The sequence below is a fragment of the Scylla paramamosain genome, chromosome 17, assembly GCF_035594125.1.
Source record: "Scylla paramamosain isolate STU-SP2022 chromosome 17, ASM3559412v1, whole genome shotgun sequence".
Classification (NCBI taxonomy): Eukaryota; Metazoa; Arthropoda; class Malacostraca; order Decapoda; family Portunidae; genus Scylla; species Scylla paramamosain.
The window spans coordinates 9,204,474-9,227,542 of NC_087167.1; the positions used below are offsets into that span (position 1 = coordinate 9,204,474).

The following is a 23,069-nucleotide window of genomic DNA, read 5'->3' on the forward strand; positions in this document are numbered from 1 at the left end:
TGGAAGCCTGATTTGACAGTGCTCCCATTGTCAGTAGATCAAGATGAGGCGGTGAATGAGTTATCAGAATGCATGGGCAGCGTATATGAAACAGCAATGAATGACAAGACGAATGATAATGAAGGCCAAAGTGAAGTGGGAAAGGAGTGTGATTGAATCCTTAAGGGTGGAAGGGATGGAAGGTGGCCGTGAATGGTACAAGCTCATGAGATGCGAATATGTCAGGCAATGTTTTTTTTTTTTATGCCAATAAATTTTGTATATGCCAGTCCCAGAAAAGGGTCCAAAGCGGTAGTATAGTAGGTTAAATTTAAGTAGCTACATGTAGTGTTAAAAAAAAAAAAAATGGAAATTGTTTACAACACAACAAACTTGTCTTCACTGTATGCCACTGGCAGTCCTGCGAACTAGTTTTTTTTTTTCTTTAATTCAGATAGCATATATACTTTTTGCCATTGTTTTCCCTATAGTTTATTGTGTGTAATTATCTAATCTCGGTAGAGGGACTGTTCTCAAGATAGTGATGAAGAAAGGCGTCTATTTTTCCTTCAAATGTTAATATTTCTGCACCACAGAAGTCAAAATTCCGTGTGAATATGGCATGTTCATTCTTCTGTCGAAATATGTCCAAAGAAATTTGTTTTGTAGCCTGATTTTTTTTTTTTTTTTAATGGAAGTGCGAGGTTGGGCCTTGTGACAAGAATTTTTAGTTCGCTTTGCTGCGATCGACTGCGCCTCATATTTTGCATTATTACATATTTATTTTGAACAATTCTGTTTTCCTCCCAATAAAAATTGTAGAGCTTATTTTACTGATGTTTCACCACAACCACTGTGCGTTTTCAAATAAAAAAAATAAATAAACAAATAAACAAATAAAATAAAAAAATATATTAAGATTTTCGCATCGGAGGTGGAGGGCCGATCTTTTTCTTTTTTCGTCATCGCGCCCAGCTATGTATGCTCCTATACCACAGCTGTGAAACAATTGCCTTTGCTGTACAGGCGGGGAGTTGTAGTGGTAGTGGCGGTATGTGGCAGCTGTGGCATGTAAACGATGTAAACAGTGCGTCACGAGGCTCGGGTCGCAGGTCTCCTCCTTGTCATTGTCACCCTAGTTCTCCGTATTTCCTGTGAGTGTTCGAGCTATACAGTAGTCTTTATAACGCTTGTGTCGTCACTACACCACTTATAAATAGTTAGAGGTAAATATCTGGCGGTGATTTTATATATTCGAAGTGAAGTTTTGTATTTTTTTCGCCAAATGTTGAAAGTGGGTGTAACTTGGTTGTGGTGTTCAGTCATCTCGATGTGATAATTAGGTAGGGATGTGATGGTGAGTCTCATCAGATTACTCCCCAGATTTGCTGTTCATTGTGACATGCCACTTAGCAGGCGGAAGACTTGCCCAAGTTTTCGTTCCCTGATTTCCTGTCATTATAATAGCATTTCAGTAAGTAGCACCCTCCTGCCACTGAAGCATTATCTGTTGCACCGCGTACATCTCGTTATTCCGAGTAATTTGATGGGATTGAGAGAGCAAAACTTCTGGATTTTCCATTTTCCATGGGAAAATACAATTTATACAAAAAAAAAAAAAAAAAACAGTCGAGATGTTATAGTCAAGTTTCCAAGTGGAGAACTGAAGACATTTGCCAGTATGCATTAAATTTGCCCTTCTCCCTCCATGTTTCTCTCCTCTCCTCTCCTCTCCTCTCCTCTCCTCTCCTCTCCTCTCCTCTCCTCTCCTCTCCTCTCCTCCTCTCCTCTCCTCTCCTCTCCTCTCTCTCTCTCTCTCTCTCTCTCTCTCTCTCTCTCTCTCTCTCTCTCCTCTCCTCTCCTCTCCTCACCTCTTGCCTCATATTCCTATATAATGTGGTGATTTAATACTAACACTACAACTTGTCATCCTATTATCAACACAGCACTCCATAATGCAGGGTGTGACAATTTTTAAGTATTTAATATCTTTAAAACAAAAAAAAATGTTCATGATTATATGTAGTTAGATATATGGTGTACACAAAATGAAAAAAAAAAGTGAGAAGTGGCTCACAGTTTATTCTGATATCATATAAAGCTTTTACTAGAATTAACTTCTTGTTTGTTGTTGGTAGTGGTGTCCAGGAATTGCACAAGGTGCTGCAGAGGGTGCCAATGAAACAGTAGTACAAAACTGCCATATATAAGTAAAAATATACAAGGGGGCGCCAGCTGCCGAGACTGAGGAAAGTTTGGGAGAATGCCGCCACGCATGGGGTGGTGGACACAGTGTGGGGCTGTGTTAAGTGTGTGGGGATGTGTTAAGTGTGCTTATCTGTGTAAGTCACACACCAGTAACATAAAGGATAACATCATACCACAAGTAAGGAGAAGGATGTGACTCATTATCTTTGTCCTTTCTCTCTCTTAGCTTTCTTCACAATGCCTCTCTCCATCCTGACATGCATCATTAGGTCCGATTTCCTGTGGCAGTGTATATTTTATTCCTTTATATCAGTTGTTGATTAACTGTAAAATGATTTTCTAGAGAGAGAGAGAGAGATATTAACTGTAGCATTAAAATACATACAGCAAATCCAAACTATCATTGGCATAGACTAAACTGATCAAGAAGCCCCAGCCTTAGTTTTCTCCCTTTTGGCAGAGTAGTTGACTGATGCACTCGTAGTATTTGTGCTTTGTACAAATGTACAAGATATTTACAATCATCCTAGCTGTCAGTAAGTCTTACTGTAAGCTTATTTTCTAAAGTATCAGTACAAAAACAAAAAGAGTATCAAAATATTAACCCTTTATAAAAAATATAAAAACATATAACATATATTATTTGCATAAATATATCTATATGACTGTCAACCCACTCTTGAAGACTGTATTTGCATTGACAGTCATGTGGATGTGTTTGTGTGAATAATGCACATGTAATGTACTTGTGTTTTATGTTCATTTCCACAGTTTTTCTGGAGGGCAAATGTTTTAAAAATATTGTGTTTGTATTGTTTTTTTTAAATTGGCTAAGAGCAAGGCTAAATGAAAAGTAGGAAAGAATTCTGGGTCGTTTGCTTCAATCACAGTTAGAATTGTTAAAGAAAGATCAGTTCTTTGATGAAGCTGAGCTGTGAGCTTATTCAGGCACAGAGATTTGGGTTTAGGTGGTAAATGCTGAACCATGTCATACTGTATATCAACGTAACAATCAGTACCGCTGATTGTAATTCATAAGTCTTCTTCCACCAGATTTCACGTATCAATTTTTCTTCTATACAGTAGTTGTAATGGTTGGCTCTCTCTTATCTATTGTTTGTGATTGTCTTTACTTCCTTTAAGAAATTTCATTTAGTGGTTCAGAGAGAATAGAATACCCATGAATGTGTTGCAGTGCTTCTTTGATTTTTCCTGGTTCCAATTTAGTGTTAGCTTTCCCTTTGTGTGTTCCTTTTCATGGGGGATCAGAAAGTTTGAAAACACTTTTAAGCTTCTATGATAATATAACAACTGAAAAACAAAAAAAAAGCTTATCTGAGCCACAAGCCTGAGATAATTGTTTAAACAGGTATCTAATCTCATCCCTGTTCAATAAAAGTTGGATTTTGGTGGGAGAATTTTTGACATTTTGCAGAATTCTGGTATTAAGGATTGTTACCTTAAAGGTGTGTATATTTATTTTGAATTAGCTATTCTGTGTAATTTGGCATAACTCAGGTTTGTGATCTCAAATTTTATATACTAGGAGAGTGTCAGGTGCTACATTGTTGCCTGTTACTAGAAGTAGAATTGCAGGCAAACCTCAGTTAAGTGGCCTTATGGTCTTGATAGAAGATATTTTCAACTAAAGAGTACTGTAGATTCCATTGACCCACTCACAGTCCGGTGGTGTGTTACATTTTTTTGTTACAAAACTTGGTATAATTACCTAAGATTAGTCGCAGAAAATCCACTGAAGGAGGGAAAGTTAAAAAAATACAGTTGGTCTTCAGATTGGTAGAAAATGGTTGCTTAATTTGGTATTCTAAATCAGAGTTTTCAAAAGATTACAAGTTTTGGTCAGAACTCAGATTGCAGTTGGGTAATATGTTTGTACAATATAATAAATTGATAACTTTCTTTTTGATGATAAAAAACTGCTGTGAAAGAGATGCTGAGATTTTATTTTACTGCTTTTGTAACCATTGACTTGTATAAAGCACCAGACATGGGATGTTGGCATTCCATCCATGGTTTGTATCTAGGTATATAGATATGGTAAGCATTGTTTGATATATGTACAGTATTGTTATGTAGATTTGTAAGGAATTCTTTTGAATCTTGTAGAAATTCAACTTTGATTCACAAATTGCCACTAGCAGAATTACTGTACCAGTTATTCGTAGAGGGTTCTTTGTTGGATGTATTGTATGTCTGTATGTATATATATGGGATGATTTAATCTTCAGAAATTTCATAATAAATTAAAGCTTTAAATCTGTCATTGGCAATGGCTTTATGACTAAGGATGTGTTTTTTTCTGAGTATAGTTATGCATACATGAGTACATATTTATATGGGATCATTTAGTCTTATAAAAATGATATCCTCCAAATTAAATATCCAAGCCCGAGACTCATTACCAGAACAGTTGTGTCAAAAAGATGAATTGCTGAGTGTGCTGATCTTTTCCTTCCAGAGCATAAGGGATTATGAGTCCTTAGAAATATTCCCTCTTGTCACATTTGCTCCCCCACACTGAGCAACCATCATGCCCAACGAGCAGACGCCACTCTTGGCACGACATCCCTCAGGTAGCCTGGTTGCTGTTTTAATGGACCTTATCCCATTCCTAGCAAGCTTAGAAATTTTCAATGAATGCTTCCCTTTGCATCTTTAGCACTAGTCGGGGATATATGTAGTGTGTAGTGCTATTATTATTGGACCTTGGTAGAAGTCTTCTATGCAGGTAATTCTAACAGTAATAATGGAATAAATGTCTTGTTTATTACTTACTGCATATTTTCATGTATGTCTTTGCACTTGCATGTGAGAACCTCTCTCTTTTTTTTTTTTTTTTTCAGAAGAGCATTGCATGTGGGATAATAACTGTAGTTGTCTAGTTCTTAGATTTTCATGTACTTACCAATCTGTGTATAATAATGCATGTACTGATGATAATCTGATGGTAAGAGGGTATCTGTTGCACAGCTTCCAAGTACATACTTGTATTTTTTTTTTCTTCTCTCTCAAGTAGAAAGTAGTTTTATGGATTTTTCAAGAATATTCCTTGTTTTGGTAACTACTTGTTACCTGAATGTTTCTTAATTAAGTCACCAATTTTTTAACAAGTGCATAACAGGAAGATTTAAGTGTCATCTGATGGAAAGAAAAGAATGATATACACCATTGCATTGTTTATTTCTGTTTATGACTGCATGCATAACATATTATTTATTTAGTCTTGTACAATAGCTACCATTCATGTAATCAGTTTGTACAATAGCTACCAATCTTGTAATCAGTAGATGAATGCACATGTGAATATGTAGCTATGTAGCCTACATAATGTTATGGAATGTGCTGGTGTGTGTGTGTGTGTGTGTGTGTGTGTGTGTGTGTGTGTGTGTGTGTGTGTGTGTGTGTGTGTGTGTGATTTCCACCTACCAAATCCCAACTTCTTTGTCTTTGTGGAGCACTTGATACAAAGCATTTCAGTTGCCTATATGTGAACTTTTACTTGATTAATGAAATTTATGAAATTTATGGAGTTAGCAAGCCAACTGTACATGTAAGTAGCTGAAAGGGTGTCCATTTATCTTTATGACAGTTCAGGCAGCCATAAGTTTCATATGACTGTTTTGTCAATTTTTAGCCAGCACATAACAGCTTTAGTAATGACTCATTGGCCTTCCACACAGCCATGGATGCAAGGGAAGGGCGACGGCAGACTGTGGCCACAGTGGTCATCCTGGTGGTGCTTACACTGGAACGGCTTGCCTATTATGCTCTTGCCACAAACTTTTTCCTCTTCCTCAATAAGGTGGGTTCATATCTCCTCTTTTGATAGCATATAGATTTATGGGAAAATGGCTCCAACAACTGTAGTCATCATTAATGTAGTATTTCTTGTTTAATTTGAAAGTGTGTTATGTAAGATGGAACCATGAAAGTGAAATGAATAGGGATGAGACTGAAGCATGTGAAATGATGGAGCAAAATATCTAAATATGAGAATGAAGAAGGGAAATAGATGCAAAAAAATAAATAAATGAATAATAATAATAATAATATGAAAAACTGAATAGTGCAAGGAAGGAAATTAGCTACAGGTATGAAGGGGTTTCCTAATTTGGAATTTATTTCATGCTTTTGTAAAAGAATCCTAGTATTAACTTGTTTTCAGAAATGTAAGATAATTGTATAAAATTAAAATTTGAAAAATTTGTTCAATATTTCAGATTTTAATCAGTTTTCTCCATATTAGATATATATTTTTTAATGTAGATCATGATTGATATTTTTTATTAATAAACTCATAAATTTCCTATTCTGTTGGATTGAATATATGGCCATATGATGAAGAAAGATAAGTTCATTCAGTGAGCTGTAATACATCATGCATTTTCTATGAAACTGCTTGTATTCTTCACCTTTGTAGTGACTAACTCCCACATGAATTACACCCACACAATTAGTGCATGTTCTGAACTTGATGTAACCTAATGGGATGGTGCAAGTTATTTGAGTCATGCATATAGTGTTATTTCTAACTTTTAGGTTGGGATCAGTAAGATAACAGAATAACTTTGTTAATAAAAAATTAAAAAATCACAAAATAAAATATTTTATAAAAAATAATTATTTTTTTCTAGTTAATTTGTAGTACAATTTAATAGCATTAGAATTATGTAAAGAGCAGTTACTGACTATTTTGTAGACAGGAATTTGACTTATTTTACATGCATGAATGATTTGAGGTGTAGGGTGCATGAAATATCTCCAAACATCCAAATATACTAAGATTGTATATAGTTCATTACAAACAGATTTACTTGCCATAAAACATTGGAATACACTTAAGCAGTTTTCTAACAAGCTATACATAGTACCTTTATGGAGAAAGACCAAGACTGCCACTTGGGAGGTGGAATGTTGATTTGATTGGGACAGCAGGAAGGTCAAAAGACCAAAAGTTCATTTTTTGAAACATAAATAAAGATCACTCAAGAATTTAGGACTATACCAAGTTTTGAAGACCTGGCATTACACAATCCATTCACATTAATTTTCTCTCTCTCTCTCTCTCTCTCTCTCTCTCTCTCTCTCTCTCTCTCTCTCTCTCTCTCTCTCTCTCTCTCTCTCTCTCTCTCTCTCTCTCTCTCTCTCTCTCTCTCTCTCTCTCTCTCTCTCTCTCCACTCTGATGTCAATTCATGTAGCATAACTCATTCTTATGTTTTGATAAGGTGTTGGTACAACTGAGCAATTAGTTCACCATATTCCTTTGTGTGTGTGTGTGTGTAACCCTACAGTTGTTCTGCTTGGCCACTATTGTGTATTTGCTTGTCATATTGCTTGTTAAAAAGCAGTAGTCATTGTGTATCATATTTTAAAACACCTATATGTATTCTTTGTCTTTTCCTCTTGCAGTTGTGTTAAAATATTATACCATTTCATTTGCTGTGTTGCTTGGCAGGGCCCCTGGGATGGACCACAGGCTTGGGATTCCCTTGATGCCATGAATGCAGTATTTGTGCTTGCTGGTGTGTCTTATATCTCAGCACTTCTAGGAGGGTAAGTAGAAACCTTAAGCAAGGTTAGGTGGTCTGTGATCTATGTGACAGAACAAGAGAGGATGTGAGATGAGACTGAGAAGTGAAATGGAGTTTATGTATTTCCTTTATTAAAACCTTCATTGTTAATTAACATGACTTGGTACTTTGAGAATTTTGGTAAGAACAGTTAGCTAATGAATTTAGTATTTCCAGATTTCGCATGATAATCGGCTTTAACAAATGTTTTTGGCTCTTGGACTTCACTCTATATATTTGTTCATTAGAGCATCCATGTATTGCAGTATATTTATTTTAGGATAACTTAGTCAAGGGACATAGCTAGTATTAAATTTGCCTCTAATACAACTCTCTCAATAGAAAAGATGTAGAAGAAAAAATTGCATTTTGATCATTCTCTTTATATCAAAGGAAATATTGTAGTGTTCTTGTTACATTGAAGGTGTTATGTGCCTGAGTAGATCCATTTATCAGAGGAAATGTTTCTAATGTGATACTGGTTTTAGTGACATACATTTGTAAGGTAAGTGTATGTAGTATCTGTGAGACAAGGCTACTGGGATATTGTCAGCTTCCTTGTGCTGCTAAGATGCTCATTTTAACCACTAATTCCTTCTCTCACTCCCATGAGTGCCCAGAGTTCATTGATAGCATCTCAGTGGTACTTATCATTATCAAAGTTGTAAAGGTAAGGAAAAGCAGTGATGCAGTAACAACCTAACTAGTGGTCAGGCAGATGAATGTCCTTGTAATGAACTACTGCTCATAGCATAGAGTTATGAACATACTATAGCCTAACTAGAATGATGGCATGGGATCTGGTGCAATACAGAGCTCACTAAAAAACACGGGGGATATTTGAATTATTGTAACACTAATAAAAAATCCATGCTGTTGCATAGCCATGGGGTTTTCTGATCTTCCAGAGATTATTTGGCATGGAATCAGCTATGCTGTAAAGGAATTTGAGTCTGACTTGCCCCAAGTGTCCTGGATGACAACTTGCAGCTTGAAGAATGATGAGGTGGCCTTGCCCTTCAACTTGGTTTCATTCTCTGTGAGATTTAAAGAGATTTAAATGTGATAATTTTAAATCAGGTAAATTACCATGCCTGGATTAAAGAAAGGAAAACAAAAATCATTAAGCATCTCAAATATATTTTGCAGTGTTGGAGGTGCTTCATTTTGCATAAACACTTTGACATGGATCTAGTAGGTGCTCACAAAGCAGCTCATGATAGTTGCAACTGTTCAGTTTTACATTTATAGTTAAGAGGACAAGTGCACCAACAACAACCCACAAGAAAGAACCCCCACACTACAAGGCAATGTAGATACTTCACAGTGAGCCTGGTATTGTGGGTTTCCAGTGAGCTAATGCCTTGCCTCTAATATACTTATTCTTTGTGATGTCAGACACTGAATGTAGTCTCTACTGACTATAACTCTTTCATTCACTGTTGAATGGTCCATCTTTTCTGCACCTGCAAAACACTAAACCTCTCAGAATAGTGACCATTGATAATCCTTGGTTCAGAAACTGCTTGATACCCTTGAAATCCTAATACTTTTCCTAAGTAATCCTGCAGCATTCAAAGGACAACCAAAGCAGGAAGCTGATCTCTCTCTCTCTCTCTCTCTCTCTCTCTCTCTCTCTCCTCTCTCTCTCTCTCTCTCTCTCTCGTCTCTCTCTCTCTCTCTCTCTCTTCTCTCTCTCTCTCCTCTCTCTCTCTCTCTCTCTCCTCTCTCTCTCTCTTCTCTCTCCTCTCTCTCTCTCTCTCTCTCTCTCTCTCTCTCTCTCTCATCCCTTTAGTTGTCTGGTTGTAATGCTATAATGGACATTCATTTGCTGTTCGACGAGATTCGGTGTCCTTGCAGTTACTTTTCCGCTTTCTCCCAGACCTTGGTTTGTCAGTGGGGTAACAAAGTAGTGGATTTTCTCATTCCACTCTTGCACTGTTCTTGGGGAAATTCTTGTAAGTGAAATGATGTCCATATTCCTCTGCCTCCTTCATTGCAGCCACATTCATGTATTTGTTATGTGGTTTGATTACCATGTCAAACAGAATAGCATGAAGATAGTATGTTAGTGAGTGATGATGTAAGTGAAAGAACATAGTTATGCAAAATATGTAGGTCCTGATAAAACTGTGGTTTCTTCAAGTTTAATGGTAAGGAAATCTGTCCTATCAGAATGTGTGTATAGATGCAAGATAGTTGTGCTGGATAATATGAGAGGATCCAACAAGTTATTGAACATTTATATGATAGAAAATTATTGTAATGAAAGTATTTGGTTGCTAGGTCATAATAGGGTTGTCCTATGTAAGTGGATAGTTATTGTACTTGTCAGGGGCAGCCTTGGAATTCATGGTTTATTTACTATAGATGCTGATGGTTATGTAGATACTGGCAAGTCAAGATAAGAGCCACCTATTGGTACTTTTCTGTATACACAAAAATCATTAACGTAGATTGCTGTGAAAGGCCATTAGTTCTGGTTGTTGTGATTAATTGACTTCATCTTCGGTTTCCTTCTCTCCACAGGTACATTTCTGATGCATGCCTGGGCAGGTTCAAAACCATGGTGTGTGGGTTCTTGCTTTAGCATCACAGGCTATATCTTGCTTACCCTCATGGCTGTGGACAAGCTGCCACGCTTTATCTGCCCTGCCCTCTCGTGACCCAGGTAGGTCTTCAGTAATGTTAAGATTTTCTTACCTTTATTGCTGTAGCTCAACATAGATGCATTTCCCTGATTGTGCACATGAGGCACTAAAGCCTCTTCTAACCTTTTCCATATTTTACTGCTTATTCCCTTCATTGAGCAAACTGTCAGAGTTATTGATATCTCAGTGTGCACTCAGCTCAACTGAGGAGTCTCTTCACCTTTATATCTCAGAAACATATTGTAGCAAAAAATTTAAATGCATCATGCATCATTAAAAAGATGGATTGATTGAATGAAAATAAAGACTGGAGCATATAAAAGGGCATGAAATTCAAGTCTGACTAATGATTGTAGGGAAGATGTGACACTTTCACCAGTGATGTCACATGACATAAATAGCATTGAAGGGGATTACGTGTAGAAGGCATCTCTCTCTCTCTCTCTCTCTCTCTCTCTCTCTCTCTCTCTCTCTCTCTCTCTCTCTCTCTCTCTCTCTCTCTCTCTCTCTCTCTCTCTCTCTCTCTCTCTCTCTCTCTCTCTCTCTCTCTCTCTCTCTCTCTCTCTCTCTCTCTCTCTCTCTCTCTCTCTCTCTCTCTCTCTCTCTCTCAGATATAAGAGCACTGTCCTCATTTATTTTTCCTTTCATCAGTGATGCTTGAAGGGCAGATGGGATGGAAGGAACTCAAAGATTTACTTTTCTGCTCTGCCTCCATAAACTGAAATTCTGTTAATATGTAAAGGTCTCCAAAATATTCATTATTGATCCTTGACAGATTGGATTATCTTAGGGGTTGATAAATGACCAAGGAGTTTAAAGGCTTCTGTAAATGTTGATAATGTAGATGAGATGAATGTTGACAAAGTTTTAGGGCCCAGTGAATGTTTTATGGACCCTGTAGAGTTCCATGTCAGCCTGTAGGTATCACAGTGTTATAATGTTACTAAGGTTAATACGATTAGTCATTACTGTGAGTGACTTTTGGTGGTTGCCATTATTTGTTGTGCCATTAATTTCTTTATTTGTATAATTATGAAGTGCACAAGCTTATTAGATGTGTTCATGTTTAAGCAGGGACTTTTTTTTAAATGTTATTCCTGGTTGGCATTTCAAATCCTCCTTGCTATCACATCAATTTAAAGTTTCATGTGTATTAAGCCTTATGAAATCCCACCTCTAATTCCACAGAAAATTCAATGCGAGTACTGTATGTACATTGTATATATGGCAAAGAATCTATACTGGTCTCTTTGGATCCAGCAAGTTTATTACTAATTGTAGTGCCTGTATTGCTTATTTGCTTGTTTTCTGCTTGTAAGTCTAGCCTTTCTTTCTAATGTAATTATGCTGTTATTATATGACAGTGAAGAACACTAAATACTTGCTCAGAAGAAAAAGCAAGGGATTGTTGATACAACCATACCAGTGTTGGGGTTTTCTTTATGTGCATCCCATTTGATGTACCCTACTTTTACATGTTAATTTTATTCATTGGTCATATATAACTTCAGTCAACATTAGGTTCCTCTTACACCCACAGGTGGAGCTGATGATGCAAACAATGCTCCATGTAAAGCCGCAGTGTACATCTCTGTTACCATTGTTGGCTTGGGAGTGGGCACAGTCAAGAGTAACATTGCTCCTTTTGGTGCTGAGCAGGTCAGTTTGTGGTATTAACTGCACATATCTCAGTCTTATTTCTTTCTTTTATCTTCTTAAGCTGTGAGTTCTCATGTGCCATATTTCATTTTAGGTACTGGGACACAGGACCTAATGCCATACTCGAGAATTTTTTATTTTTAGTGTTGTTGCATATTGGTCTTTTTTGCCATCTGCTGAAATCAAAGTATCTCAGTATTACAGCCTTTATAAGACTGAAAGTAAAAATTAATGAAGTGGAAAAATAAAAAAATGCATTTTTAAAAGTATATATGTATGTGTGTGTGTTTGTGTGTATGTCTTGATTAATTGAATTTGATGGAAAAATTTCATGGATGATTCTTGCCTTGGATAATTGTCTCAGCCTTTGCATTATGGGGTAATGGAGGTTTGTCATCAAGGTGTTTGAGATGCTATTTTATATTCACTTGCTTCCTTCTACAGTTGAACACAGCCAACCCACAAAGGACCCGGAGCTTCTTCAATTGGTTTTACTGGTGTATCAACCTGGGCAGCTTGGTGGGGGTGTGTGTCATCACCTACATTCAGCAGGATTGTCCCGGTGTTTGCGTCAATGGCTTCTTCTGTGGTTATCTCATTGCCTCAGGTATGCTGATTGTCAGATGTCTTGGATAAGGGCTGGGAAGAGATGGGAGAAACCAATATGAAAGAAGCATATAACACTTTGGATCTTTTATCTTTATTTGTTCCCTGTTTTCAAGTTGTTGTGCACATAAGATTAATTGTTTTTGTTATGTTGTGCCATCATTAGTAGTCTTATTTTTGGAGTTAGTGCATGAAATTCTCCATGGCATTAAAGAGAATTAGTTAACATACACTCACACAGTTTTAGATGCAATGGCATTACACATGGCATTACATTGCTACAGGGGATGTCAAGCCAGAATGTGGTGTAGTATGATATGTTGGGCAAAATATCTTATTTTAACTCAACATCTCAAAATAAACTGCTATACCACTGCATTACTTAAAAAATCAAACAAATGTGTCACACTACAATGGCAGTGCTGGCACATTGCAAAAGTACACTCGAACAAACACTGCTGCAGCGCTGCTTGCATCTGCCACACAACAGCGCACTGCCACATCACCCTGTTGTGTGTTTGTCCAGACGTGTGTCCAGTTTTAATACCCAAACACGGTTATGTCTAGATATTGATGAGTCTGGTTATTGAAACGTCTGGATATTGGAAGGATTCCTGTATCCATGTTTTATCTTGTTCCAGTGTGCCTGCTGGTGGCTTTGGTGGTGTTTGTAGCAGTGATGCCTTGCTACCAGGTGGCTGTACCAGAAGGCAGTGTGCTTGGAAATATTGCCAGGATCTTTTGGGAAGCCCTTACAGCTCAGTTCAAACACTGGAGGCATCCCCAACCAGTCTCATCCATCAGGTAGGTGGGGATTAAGAGAAAATTTAGGAATGGAAAGGAAAGAGATTAAAGTGGATAAAATGTAGCTTTTAGTGTTTCAAAAATATTGTTTTACTCAACCCATTTACTTATCATTTATTTTTTCCTGTAAATAACTTTTCACTTTCTGAAAACGTTTATCTGTCTTTTTAAAAACGTATATTTGTCTGTTAGTAAACAGTAAACACTAAAGTTTGAGGTTTCACTTGAGGTAAATACAGTCTAATATCCATATTTCAATATTTCATGGTTTCTTGAAGTGTTATGTCTTGGTTTTCTGGGCTGCATCAGAAGCACGTCCGTTGTTTCTTTGCACACTCTCTTTACTACTGAGGAACACTAGTTTTGTAACATGAAGGCTACTTGGTTCAAGGTTGTTATTTATAGATTTTTTATGTATTCATTGATTGTCATATGTATTTCTTTATAATTTATCTATAGTGTATATTTTAAAATTTGTGTGGAGACTTGGTTCATCCTTAAATGAAACTTTTTCTTAAATCTTCTTGCTATTAAGGATATTTTACCACAAAAGACTTTAAATTCACATTTCTTGTTCTCTCCTCACAATTTGATTTTATCTGGTAAAGAGGGAGTTTCTTATTAGTGCTGTCATGAAGGATGAAAGGGAGAAATAGTTTGACAAGGTATGGAAGAAGCTTTGGGAAACAGTATGGATGTACTGAATAAAAATTTACAAAGATTGATGCACACATATGAAGAAATCAGTTTTTATTTTTTATTTATGTAACACAGTAGTAAGATTGGAATACCTGTCACAGGGTCTTGTCAAGTTGTCACTCACTTGCTTGGCAGTTATGAGATTTGTTTTCTGATCTGACTTCAGTGATTCTTTTTTACCCAACATGGCATAATGTTTTCAGTCCCCTGCGTCTGGAGCCAAGATTTCTGGACCGGGCCAAGATCCGTTATGGAGGCTCTTTCCATGAATCAGCTGTAGATGATGTACGATCCTTGGGTCGCCTCTTAGCTGTGTTCATTGCCCTTATTCCTTATTGGCTCGTCTATTTCCAGGTAAAATTAATCCATACTTCTGGGCATACTTCATTTGGAGAAGCAGGCACTCAATTGCTCTTAATGTAATGCTTTTATTTTCAACAGTATTTATGTTAGATAGGCTAAGTGACACAGATTATGCAAATCATCATAATTTTGAGAAACAAAATAGCCAGAAATATTTAGTTATTAGTGAGAAAACATTCTAGTGTTGTAAAGGCCTCTTTTTTTATATGGTATTGTAGAACAGCAAGTAGGTGATTAATAATATTTTTTTATACAGATGAACAACCAAAGATTTTTCTGTAAAGAGGACAATAAATTCACTGACCATTACTTCTTAATCTTGTGACATCACATGTTGAACATAAATAGATAGAGTGCACCTTTTAGCTCAGGACTGTGGTAAAGTCCACTTATGGACCAGAAGTTTAAGGGCAGCCAACCATAACACCTTGAGGTGGAAGCACTAACTTAGCAGCTGTCTGCCTTGTAACTTATGGATTGGCTATATCCTGTTCAAAAATAGTATGAATGGAAGGGTGTCATAGGATAATTGACATGAATCATGGAAGTGAGAAATGTGTTTATTGATGTAAATAGAGATTTAAGGATTAGTATTCTTCTGCTAACATTAATGCCAGGATCAGAGATGTGGATGTGTAATGAGGTGCAACAATCAAAAGTGTGTGATATGGAGTTGAGTTATCTGAGAGAGGCATGTGGACTGATAAAGGTGGGAGGCTGAGAGTAATGAAAGTGTGTATGAGAGAAATGTTGTAGAAGTGGTGTAAATTTTGCAGTATTGGAATGGGTAAAAGGGAATACACTAAGATAGTTTGGCCATAAAGATGGAATGAAGAGCTAAGAGTTTGTAAAGAAAGTGTATATGTGAGTGAAGCTGAAGGTGCTAATAGGAGATCCAGAAGTCCACTTTAACACAAAAGGATATTGTAAAGGAATATATGTGTAAAAGAGGTGTTGGTAGAGACCAAGCATTTCAATAAGGAGGAAGGGAGTGTCTGGGTAGGGAGAGGTGGAGGATCTACTGTTGCTTCCCCTCTTGGAGAATGCTTCCAGAGGGTGTGAGATGTCAAAAATATAGATAGATAGATAAATAGATTTTTATTTGTACACATTCAGTTATAGGACAACTCTTTTAGTGAAATTTAGAGAATATTAGAGCTGCTGTCTTCTGTGCCTTTATTATATTATCCTGAGGCTATCCTTGCCTTTCAGATGGAGACCAGTTTCCAGGCCCAGGGGCTTCACATGCGATTCTCAGTTCATGGGGAAGACTTTGGCAACAATAGTGAAAGCCTTGATGATAACCTGGGAAAGAAGTTCAGTGTGAGTCTGGTGTCACGAATTGCACATTTTTTAAATTTTACTTTCAGTGTGTCAATCTTTGTTACTTTTTATGTTGTTAGTTTATCACTCTGTGTGTGTACATGTTTGTGTTGTTGTGTGCCAATCTTTGTTACTTTATATGTTGTTAGTTTACCACTCTGTGTGTGTGTGTGTGTGTGTGTGTGTGTGTGTGTGTGTGTGTGTGTGCCAATCTTGGTTACTTTTTACATTGTTAGTTTACCACTGTGTGTGTGTGTGTGTGTGTGTGTGTGTGTGTGTGTGTGTGTGTGTGTGTGTGCGTGTGCGCCAACCTTGGTTACTTTTTACATTGTTAGTTTACCACTCTGTGTGTGTGTGTGTGTGTGTGTGTGTGTGTGTGTGTGTGTGTGTGTGTGTGAAAGAAAAGTGTCTGCACACACACACACACACACCTGCTCTGTACAAGATAGCCTGTGCATGTCTGCACAAGCAAAAGTGCAGTAATTTTGGGTTATGGATGAAGACTTCATATGTGCTAATTTTGTGTTTCCCACAGGTGCCAGCTGCTTGGCTTACTTTGTTCAACCAACTCTTTTTGATTGGTGCCATACCTGTCTTGACCACATTCCTTTATCCAGTGCTAGACAGGGCTGGCATCAGACTCTCTATGCTCTTCAGAATAGGTGAGTTCTCATGTCTTTACTTCTTTTATTTTGATCTTTTCCAAATATTGAACTCCACCTATTACATAATTTTTTCACTAGTTATTTTCTAAACTTCATTCATCCTCATTATAATCTTACCTTGCTCTTTAATATATGCTATTTTGAAATAAGTGCTCTGTCAATGCTCCTAACCAAGACATCTTTAGCCAAATGGAGATGATTTTGCATTTTCTCTTTCCATTTATATAAAAACATCAGAAAACAAGGAGCCAGTTAACCAACACAAGGCAACTTATTTTTATTTTGTTTTAAATTTAAGTGATTTTAGTTTCTTTTCATTTCTAGGTATGAAATAAAAAAAAAGTGCCTTACATGAACATTGACATTGCAGTTATTTTTAATGTGTGTGTGTATGTGTGTATGTGAACTAGTACTAGTACTAGTGTATGTGAACTTGTCCTTTTGTGCAGGCATAGGGATGGTGTTCAGCATCCTGGCAGTGATGGTGGCTGGAGGCCTGGAATCCTATCGCATCTTCCTCTGGAGAACTGAGTAAGTTAAAAAGAAATTTACGGCCAGTGTTAGTGCTGGCACATGTTTATAGTACTATTGTTTAAGGCCCATGCCATCCTGTGGTGCTCCACCTAACTAAAGTCTCAGTGAAAGGTAGGACATCAAGATACAAACCAGGTGCTTTTAGGCTCCTCAACAACAGGTGAAAACACATTGATTAAACACAATCTTATATCCACTACTTCTGTGCACTAACCACTCACCAAATCGTTCTCAGCCCATATTAAATATTACTGATATTCATTGTCTGAATTACTTCATCTGTTTCAAGCTGTAGATAGCATCTGTGTGCTTTTCTTTTATTCTCAAAAGAATAATTAGGAATATTAATTAGTATTGTAAATCTAATATGGAAATTGTGCCATATAGTTAATAATAGTTTATGCTTAGTTGATGGACAGGCTTCATGAAGTGTACATGCCCAGCCTCATTTTATCTCAGTCTTTAAATGGCTTATGGTTAAGAATCCATTCAGATTTAGGAAATTTGTATGGATACAGGAAAGTCAGTAGACATGTAATCTGTTTCTATCATCTAGAACCTAATTAGCTGTAGTTCAAAAGGGAACTGTCTCAAGACCAGTATTATAGACAGTACACAACAATAAGATATTGAAAATAAGAAGTGATCTTCACTTATTTTTTGTGATTATTGTTGAATCATATACGGAGCCACAGTTCAGTCAAGTACATGGAGCCACAGTTAATGCTTTCATATGCCTTACATTTCATAAGACATCTTGAAGGGATGAAGAGACAGTTTAAAATCCCTCAGTTACATTTTTTTTCTTGGTCTTTTTTGCTCTTAGTGAGTTATTTTAGCCTTCATTATGCGTCCTAAAAAAAGTAAAAAGTGATAGTAGTAACAGGAAGCCTAAGCATGTTACTACGGAATTCAAGAAAGAAACAATAGCGAAACACGAAAATAGTGTTAGATTTTTCCGCCATCACCAGGCAGCGTAGTTTGGCAAAAACCAACTATCAGTACATTCTTGAAGAATACTAATTTATATGTACCTACGTATATGGTAACCTTTCAGTGGGAAAAAATGTTTTGGTGTTTTAACATTTTGGTTCGCACACTGAGTCATGAAATGGGTTAAGTTTGTGAACTGAAGTTCCACTGTATTTGTATGTATATATATATATAGAGAATTAGTCTCCTGTGGCTCTTTCCATGACCGACAATTCCATCAATACTGCACAACTGCATTTTCCCAGTAGCTTTTTCCCAGCAGCAAGATGTCTAAGTTTTATGATCATCTTCATTTTAGCGGCGAGCAGGTTACTCCTCTTTGTGTCACTCTGTAAGGTTTCCCTCACTTGAATGGTGACAAATAGAATGCTTGCACCCTCACTTGAATGGTGACAAAGATAATGCCTGCATGGTCTAAACAATATCTTTCGATGAGTTCTGTCTCACTAAGTTCATTGAATACATCCTTTCTGGGTAAAAAATTTCTAACCTGGAAGTGTTGTGGAGTAACCATCTTAGCAGTGGAAGCATCAGTGATTACACACTATGATATGGTGGATGGATGTCTGGAAACGTATTAATCTATTTTACATTTATTCCTATGGGGAAAATAGTTTTGGTTTTCAAACATTTTGGACTTCTGACAGCATTCAGGAGTGAATTAAGTTCAGAAACTGAGGTTCTAAAATATATATATATATATATATATATATATATATATATATATATATATATATATATATATATATATATATATATATATATATATATATATAAACCAATTAGAGATCAAGCTACATATATTATGATGAGAGAATGGCAAAGGCATCCAACTTGACCAAATGTTGACATGCTTAATTTTAAAGATACTGAAAGTGTTTGAAGTTATTCTGTTGATTTTGCTACAAACTTTACTCTTTCCCACAGCAATTCCACCCACATAGAACAAATAGTGGGTAACGTCACCTATCATGCAGTGGACATCTCTATTTTCTGGCAGGTGCCTCAGTATGTCTTAGTTGGGGCTGCTGAGCTTTTTGCCAGCATTGCAGGTGAGGCATTATGTGAACATGTCTTGATTGCAGGTATAGCATATATTCGTGTATGTCTACACCTGTAAGTAATCTTATCCTTGAGTTTTCTGAGGGTGGTTATTTTATCAGGAAAGTGTCATTGTCATTGCATGTACTACTAGCATTATTTGTCTTTAGCTACTTCCCAGAACCTCTGAAATACACTCATACCTCAGTACCAGAGACTAAAAAGGGGGCAACGTCAGTCCGATGAAACCAATTGTCTGTAGGTACTGACACTAAGCATTAGGTTATGTTAGGAGTGGCTAATATCAACAATTACATTACAAGTGACGGAGGAATAAATACAGTACAGTGAAACCCCAGTTTTTCACTGGGTTATGTTCCAAAGGCACATGGGAAGTGCTAAAATCTGCCCCTAAAATGCCTATTTGTTGTCTCTATTAATAAGAAAAATCAGTACAGGTACTCACTGATGATGGATGAGATGAATGAAGATGATGAAGTAACTGCAGCTTGATATAATGAACATATATGGAGAGAGAGAGAGAGAAAGAAAGAGAGAGAGAAAGAAAGAGAGAGAGAAAGAAAGAGAGAAAGAAAGAGAGAGAGAGAGAGAGAGAGAGAGAGAGAGAGAGAGAGAGAGAGAGAGAGAGAGAGAGAGAGAGAGAGAGAGATGAATTGTGGCTGTGATGGCTAGTGGGTGACCTTGACATTTGCTGGGTGTCTTTTCTACTTTCCCTCCAGACAACTTTGTTATAGAAAATTATGATAATTCAAACACAACACATTAAATGGGCAAAAACCATGGAACAATGAGCTACATGTGTTGTTACATTGATGTAAATAAAGTGACTACTTGCAACAAGCTGGTCATGTCCAATGTTGCCACAACACCATTCATGGCGCAGGACCTTCAAATTGAGTCGGCTGCTCCAGATTTTGTCTGTTGCTTTCAAAATCCTTTAAAGCGAGGTTCGTATTACTGAGGTATGAGTGGGGTATAAAGGTAGGTATCTTAAAGCATGTCTTAGAATTCATTAGTTAGTGATGTCACGAAATAGCATGTGAAACATTGTTGATCTAATTTAATCTTATCTACTTTAATATTCTTTTTTTTGGGCTTCATCAAGGGAGTAGCCATCAACGAAGACTCAATTTGTTTCCGTGTTTACATTTCACTCTTACACATTGTAGTCCTCTCTCTTTTCCTTTGGTTATTGCAACACTGCCCTTTAATTTTCTTTTGGGTATCTTCCTTTCATCCACATTTTATCTTTGTATATCCTCCTTGTCCTGGTGTATCTGCACATATAATTTCTTTAACACAAATAAAATTCAGTTAGAAATATGTCAGTAACAGGTATTTATGGTTTGTCAAGAAATAAGCCAGTAGAGAAGTTTTGTTATTTAAGAATGATAGATTCAGGGAAAAATGGAAGTTGTGGTATCAGGAGAATATGCTGTTACTACTGCTACTATAACTACAAATGATAATCGTTTGTTTTCCACAGGTCTGGAGTTTGCCTATTCTGCAGCACCACGGACTTTCCAGGGGATGATAATGGGTCTGTTCTACACACTGGAGGGAGTGGGATCACTATTGGGCACAGCATTACTCCACTTAGTGTCACCTTTCTGGCTTGCCAACACCACTGATTATGGCAACATCAATGACAACCACCTTGACTTCTACTTGTACTTTCTTGGAGTGCTGCAGATCACTACATTCCTGGCTTACTGTGGCTCCCTCTACATGCAGAGGTTCTCCTTGCGTCCCATAGCCATGCCCCGGCACAGGTCTCGGACCCGCAGGAGGATTCAGAGACAAGGACTGTTGCAGGAGGAAGATGAGGAAGCAGAGGAAGACCAAGATGGTGATGAGGAGGATGAAGATGAGAATGAAAATGAAGGGCAGGAAGAAAGGAGAAATACTATGGATAGGTACTATAGGTACCATCCTGTGTTGTGAGTCTTTTTGTGACATTCTCTTTCTCCCTTTTCATAAACATTGTAAATAAGTATATTATACATGTATTGAATCTCTCTCTCTCTCTCTCTCTCTCTCTCTCTCTCTCTCTCTCTCTCTCTCTCTCTCTCTCTCTCTCTCTCTCTCTCTCTCTCTCTCTCTCTCTCTCTCTCTCTCTCTCTCTCTCTCTCTCTCTCTCTCTCTCTCTCTCTCTCTCTCTCTCTCTCTCTCTCTCTCTCTCTCTCTCTCTCTCTCTCAGTATCACTGCCATATCACTCATCATCCTTGAGTTTAGAATGTGAATTCATAAGTCTAAGAATTAATACACTTTTCCCATCTTGGCATGACTGGTGCAATATAGCTGTTTGTATGTACACACTTATAGGCTTACATTCCCGTTGCATAAAATTTGATGCAGAATATACATAGGTTAATTTGCTGATGTCATATGGTTGTTTCTGTGGAAGTTCATAATATATTGTTCAGAGGAATATTTGGTAAGTGTGTGTCCAGGTGTGTATTCATATTTATGAGTCCTTTCAGTACAACTTTAAGTTGATTTCATAAAGTTATCATGTGCATTTGTGAAGATGTCAAGTCTTTGGATGAACAAAAGAGTGAGGGTTTAATGATAATCTATTTATACTAGAATGATTTCTCCCACAAAGGTAGGTTGCTGAGACAAGTCAAAGCCTTACCTCATTGTAGGAGTACAAATACAAGTTAAGGGTTGCGGTTGATTATACTAATCTGTCTATCAGTGTGATATCTTCTCTTTTATAGATAATGAATCCCCAGTCCCTTTGTTGTATTCTTTTTAGTTGCCTTTTGCAATACTTGGGTAACATCAGAGCAGTATCCTCCCAATCCAGCTAAGGAGTGTGCAGCCAGTTTGTGTCCCTTGTACAGGGGAAACAGTAAAAATTGTAACAGTGATGCTAATGATAATCTGTCTATCTATACACCAGGCTGTCAGAGCACCACACACTCATACACACATCATTCACACTCATAGCCCCACTAATTATGATGATAATAGTAATAAAGAAATATTTAGTGTTGCTTGAAAAATATGATGCACTTGCAGACTTGCACATTAGAAAAGTCTACTTAAAGGCCACTCAAAGAAAGTTTCCCACAGACTGAAGGTTTTAAGGTGCTATCTGATGACAGTAAACTTGGATTTGACACAAAAATGGCTGCCTTGCCATGACAGAGCCATGTCAGAAATTTAGCCTTGAGTAAAATATACGTTATTAAAACAACCAAAAAGAGTGCCTCATTTAGTCTGGAACAACAAGGTGCAGTTTGTTGAAATTATAATTAAGTTATGGCAATAGTTTATTCATATGCAACAATCCCTATGTGTTGAGCTGCTTATTTTCATAATGTTAAAGTGGAATAATGTGTTTTCTTACTCATTTTCTTTTTTTTTTTACTATGGTTATGGCAAATCAGATATTTTTTAATCAGTTTCTGGTATACTGTCATCTATGGATGAATACTCCTTCCTGCACAGCCTGTAATATTAAAAAAAATATCATTACTATTATTGATACCAATATAGAATCTAAACTTACTGCAGACTGTGGCTGTGAGAACTATTTCCTAATCATATTTCAAGAACTGGGATTTGGCTTTCTACTATACTCTGTGTAAGCCTTTATTTATTACATAATCATGTAGAAAGTCAAGTTGCTTTCACCAAAAAAATGTTACTTAGCAACTTTACAAATTTCATCTACTTTGGTGAGATGAATGTGGGTTCACTATAAGATGTCCACCAAGTAACTGAGCTTGATGTCAAGTTTTAGTGGAACATAAAATTGATATACTAATAGCCTAGTGGTTTTTTCATACCACAATGTACAATTTTTGGTTTTCATTGAAGGAAGTGTAACTGGATGCTGAAAGGAATTTTGAATTATTGTATAATTTCTATTAGAAGAGTTGAGATTTTCATGCAAGAATCTCACTGTTACACAGGAGT

The 23,069-nt window shown here is 36.9% G+C and overlaps 1 protein-coding gene across 1 annotated transcript; it reads left to right on the top strand.

The window, feature by feature from the left end:
- Nucleotides 1–987: 987 nt before the first annotated feature.
- On the top strand, nt 988–22,919 carry LOC135108441 (solute carrier family 15 member 4-like). Its single transcript, XM_064019464.1, is given in 16 exon segments — nt 988–1,133; nt 4,667–4,781; nt 5,889–6,010; nt 7,665–7,762; nt 10,309–10,366; nt 10,368–10,440; nt 10,442–10,450; nt 11,971–12,089; nt 12,534–12,696; nt 13,337–13,499; nt 14,402–14,552; nt 15,774–15,884; nt 16,420–16,546; nt 16,999–17,080; nt 19,004–19,128; nt 20,625–22,919. Coding segments are annotated over 15 exon segments (1,902 nt in total). The 5' UTR covers nt 988–1,133; nt 4,667–4,738; the 3' UTR covers nt 21,083–22,919.
- Nucleotides 22,920–23,069: the final 150 nt, after the last annotated feature.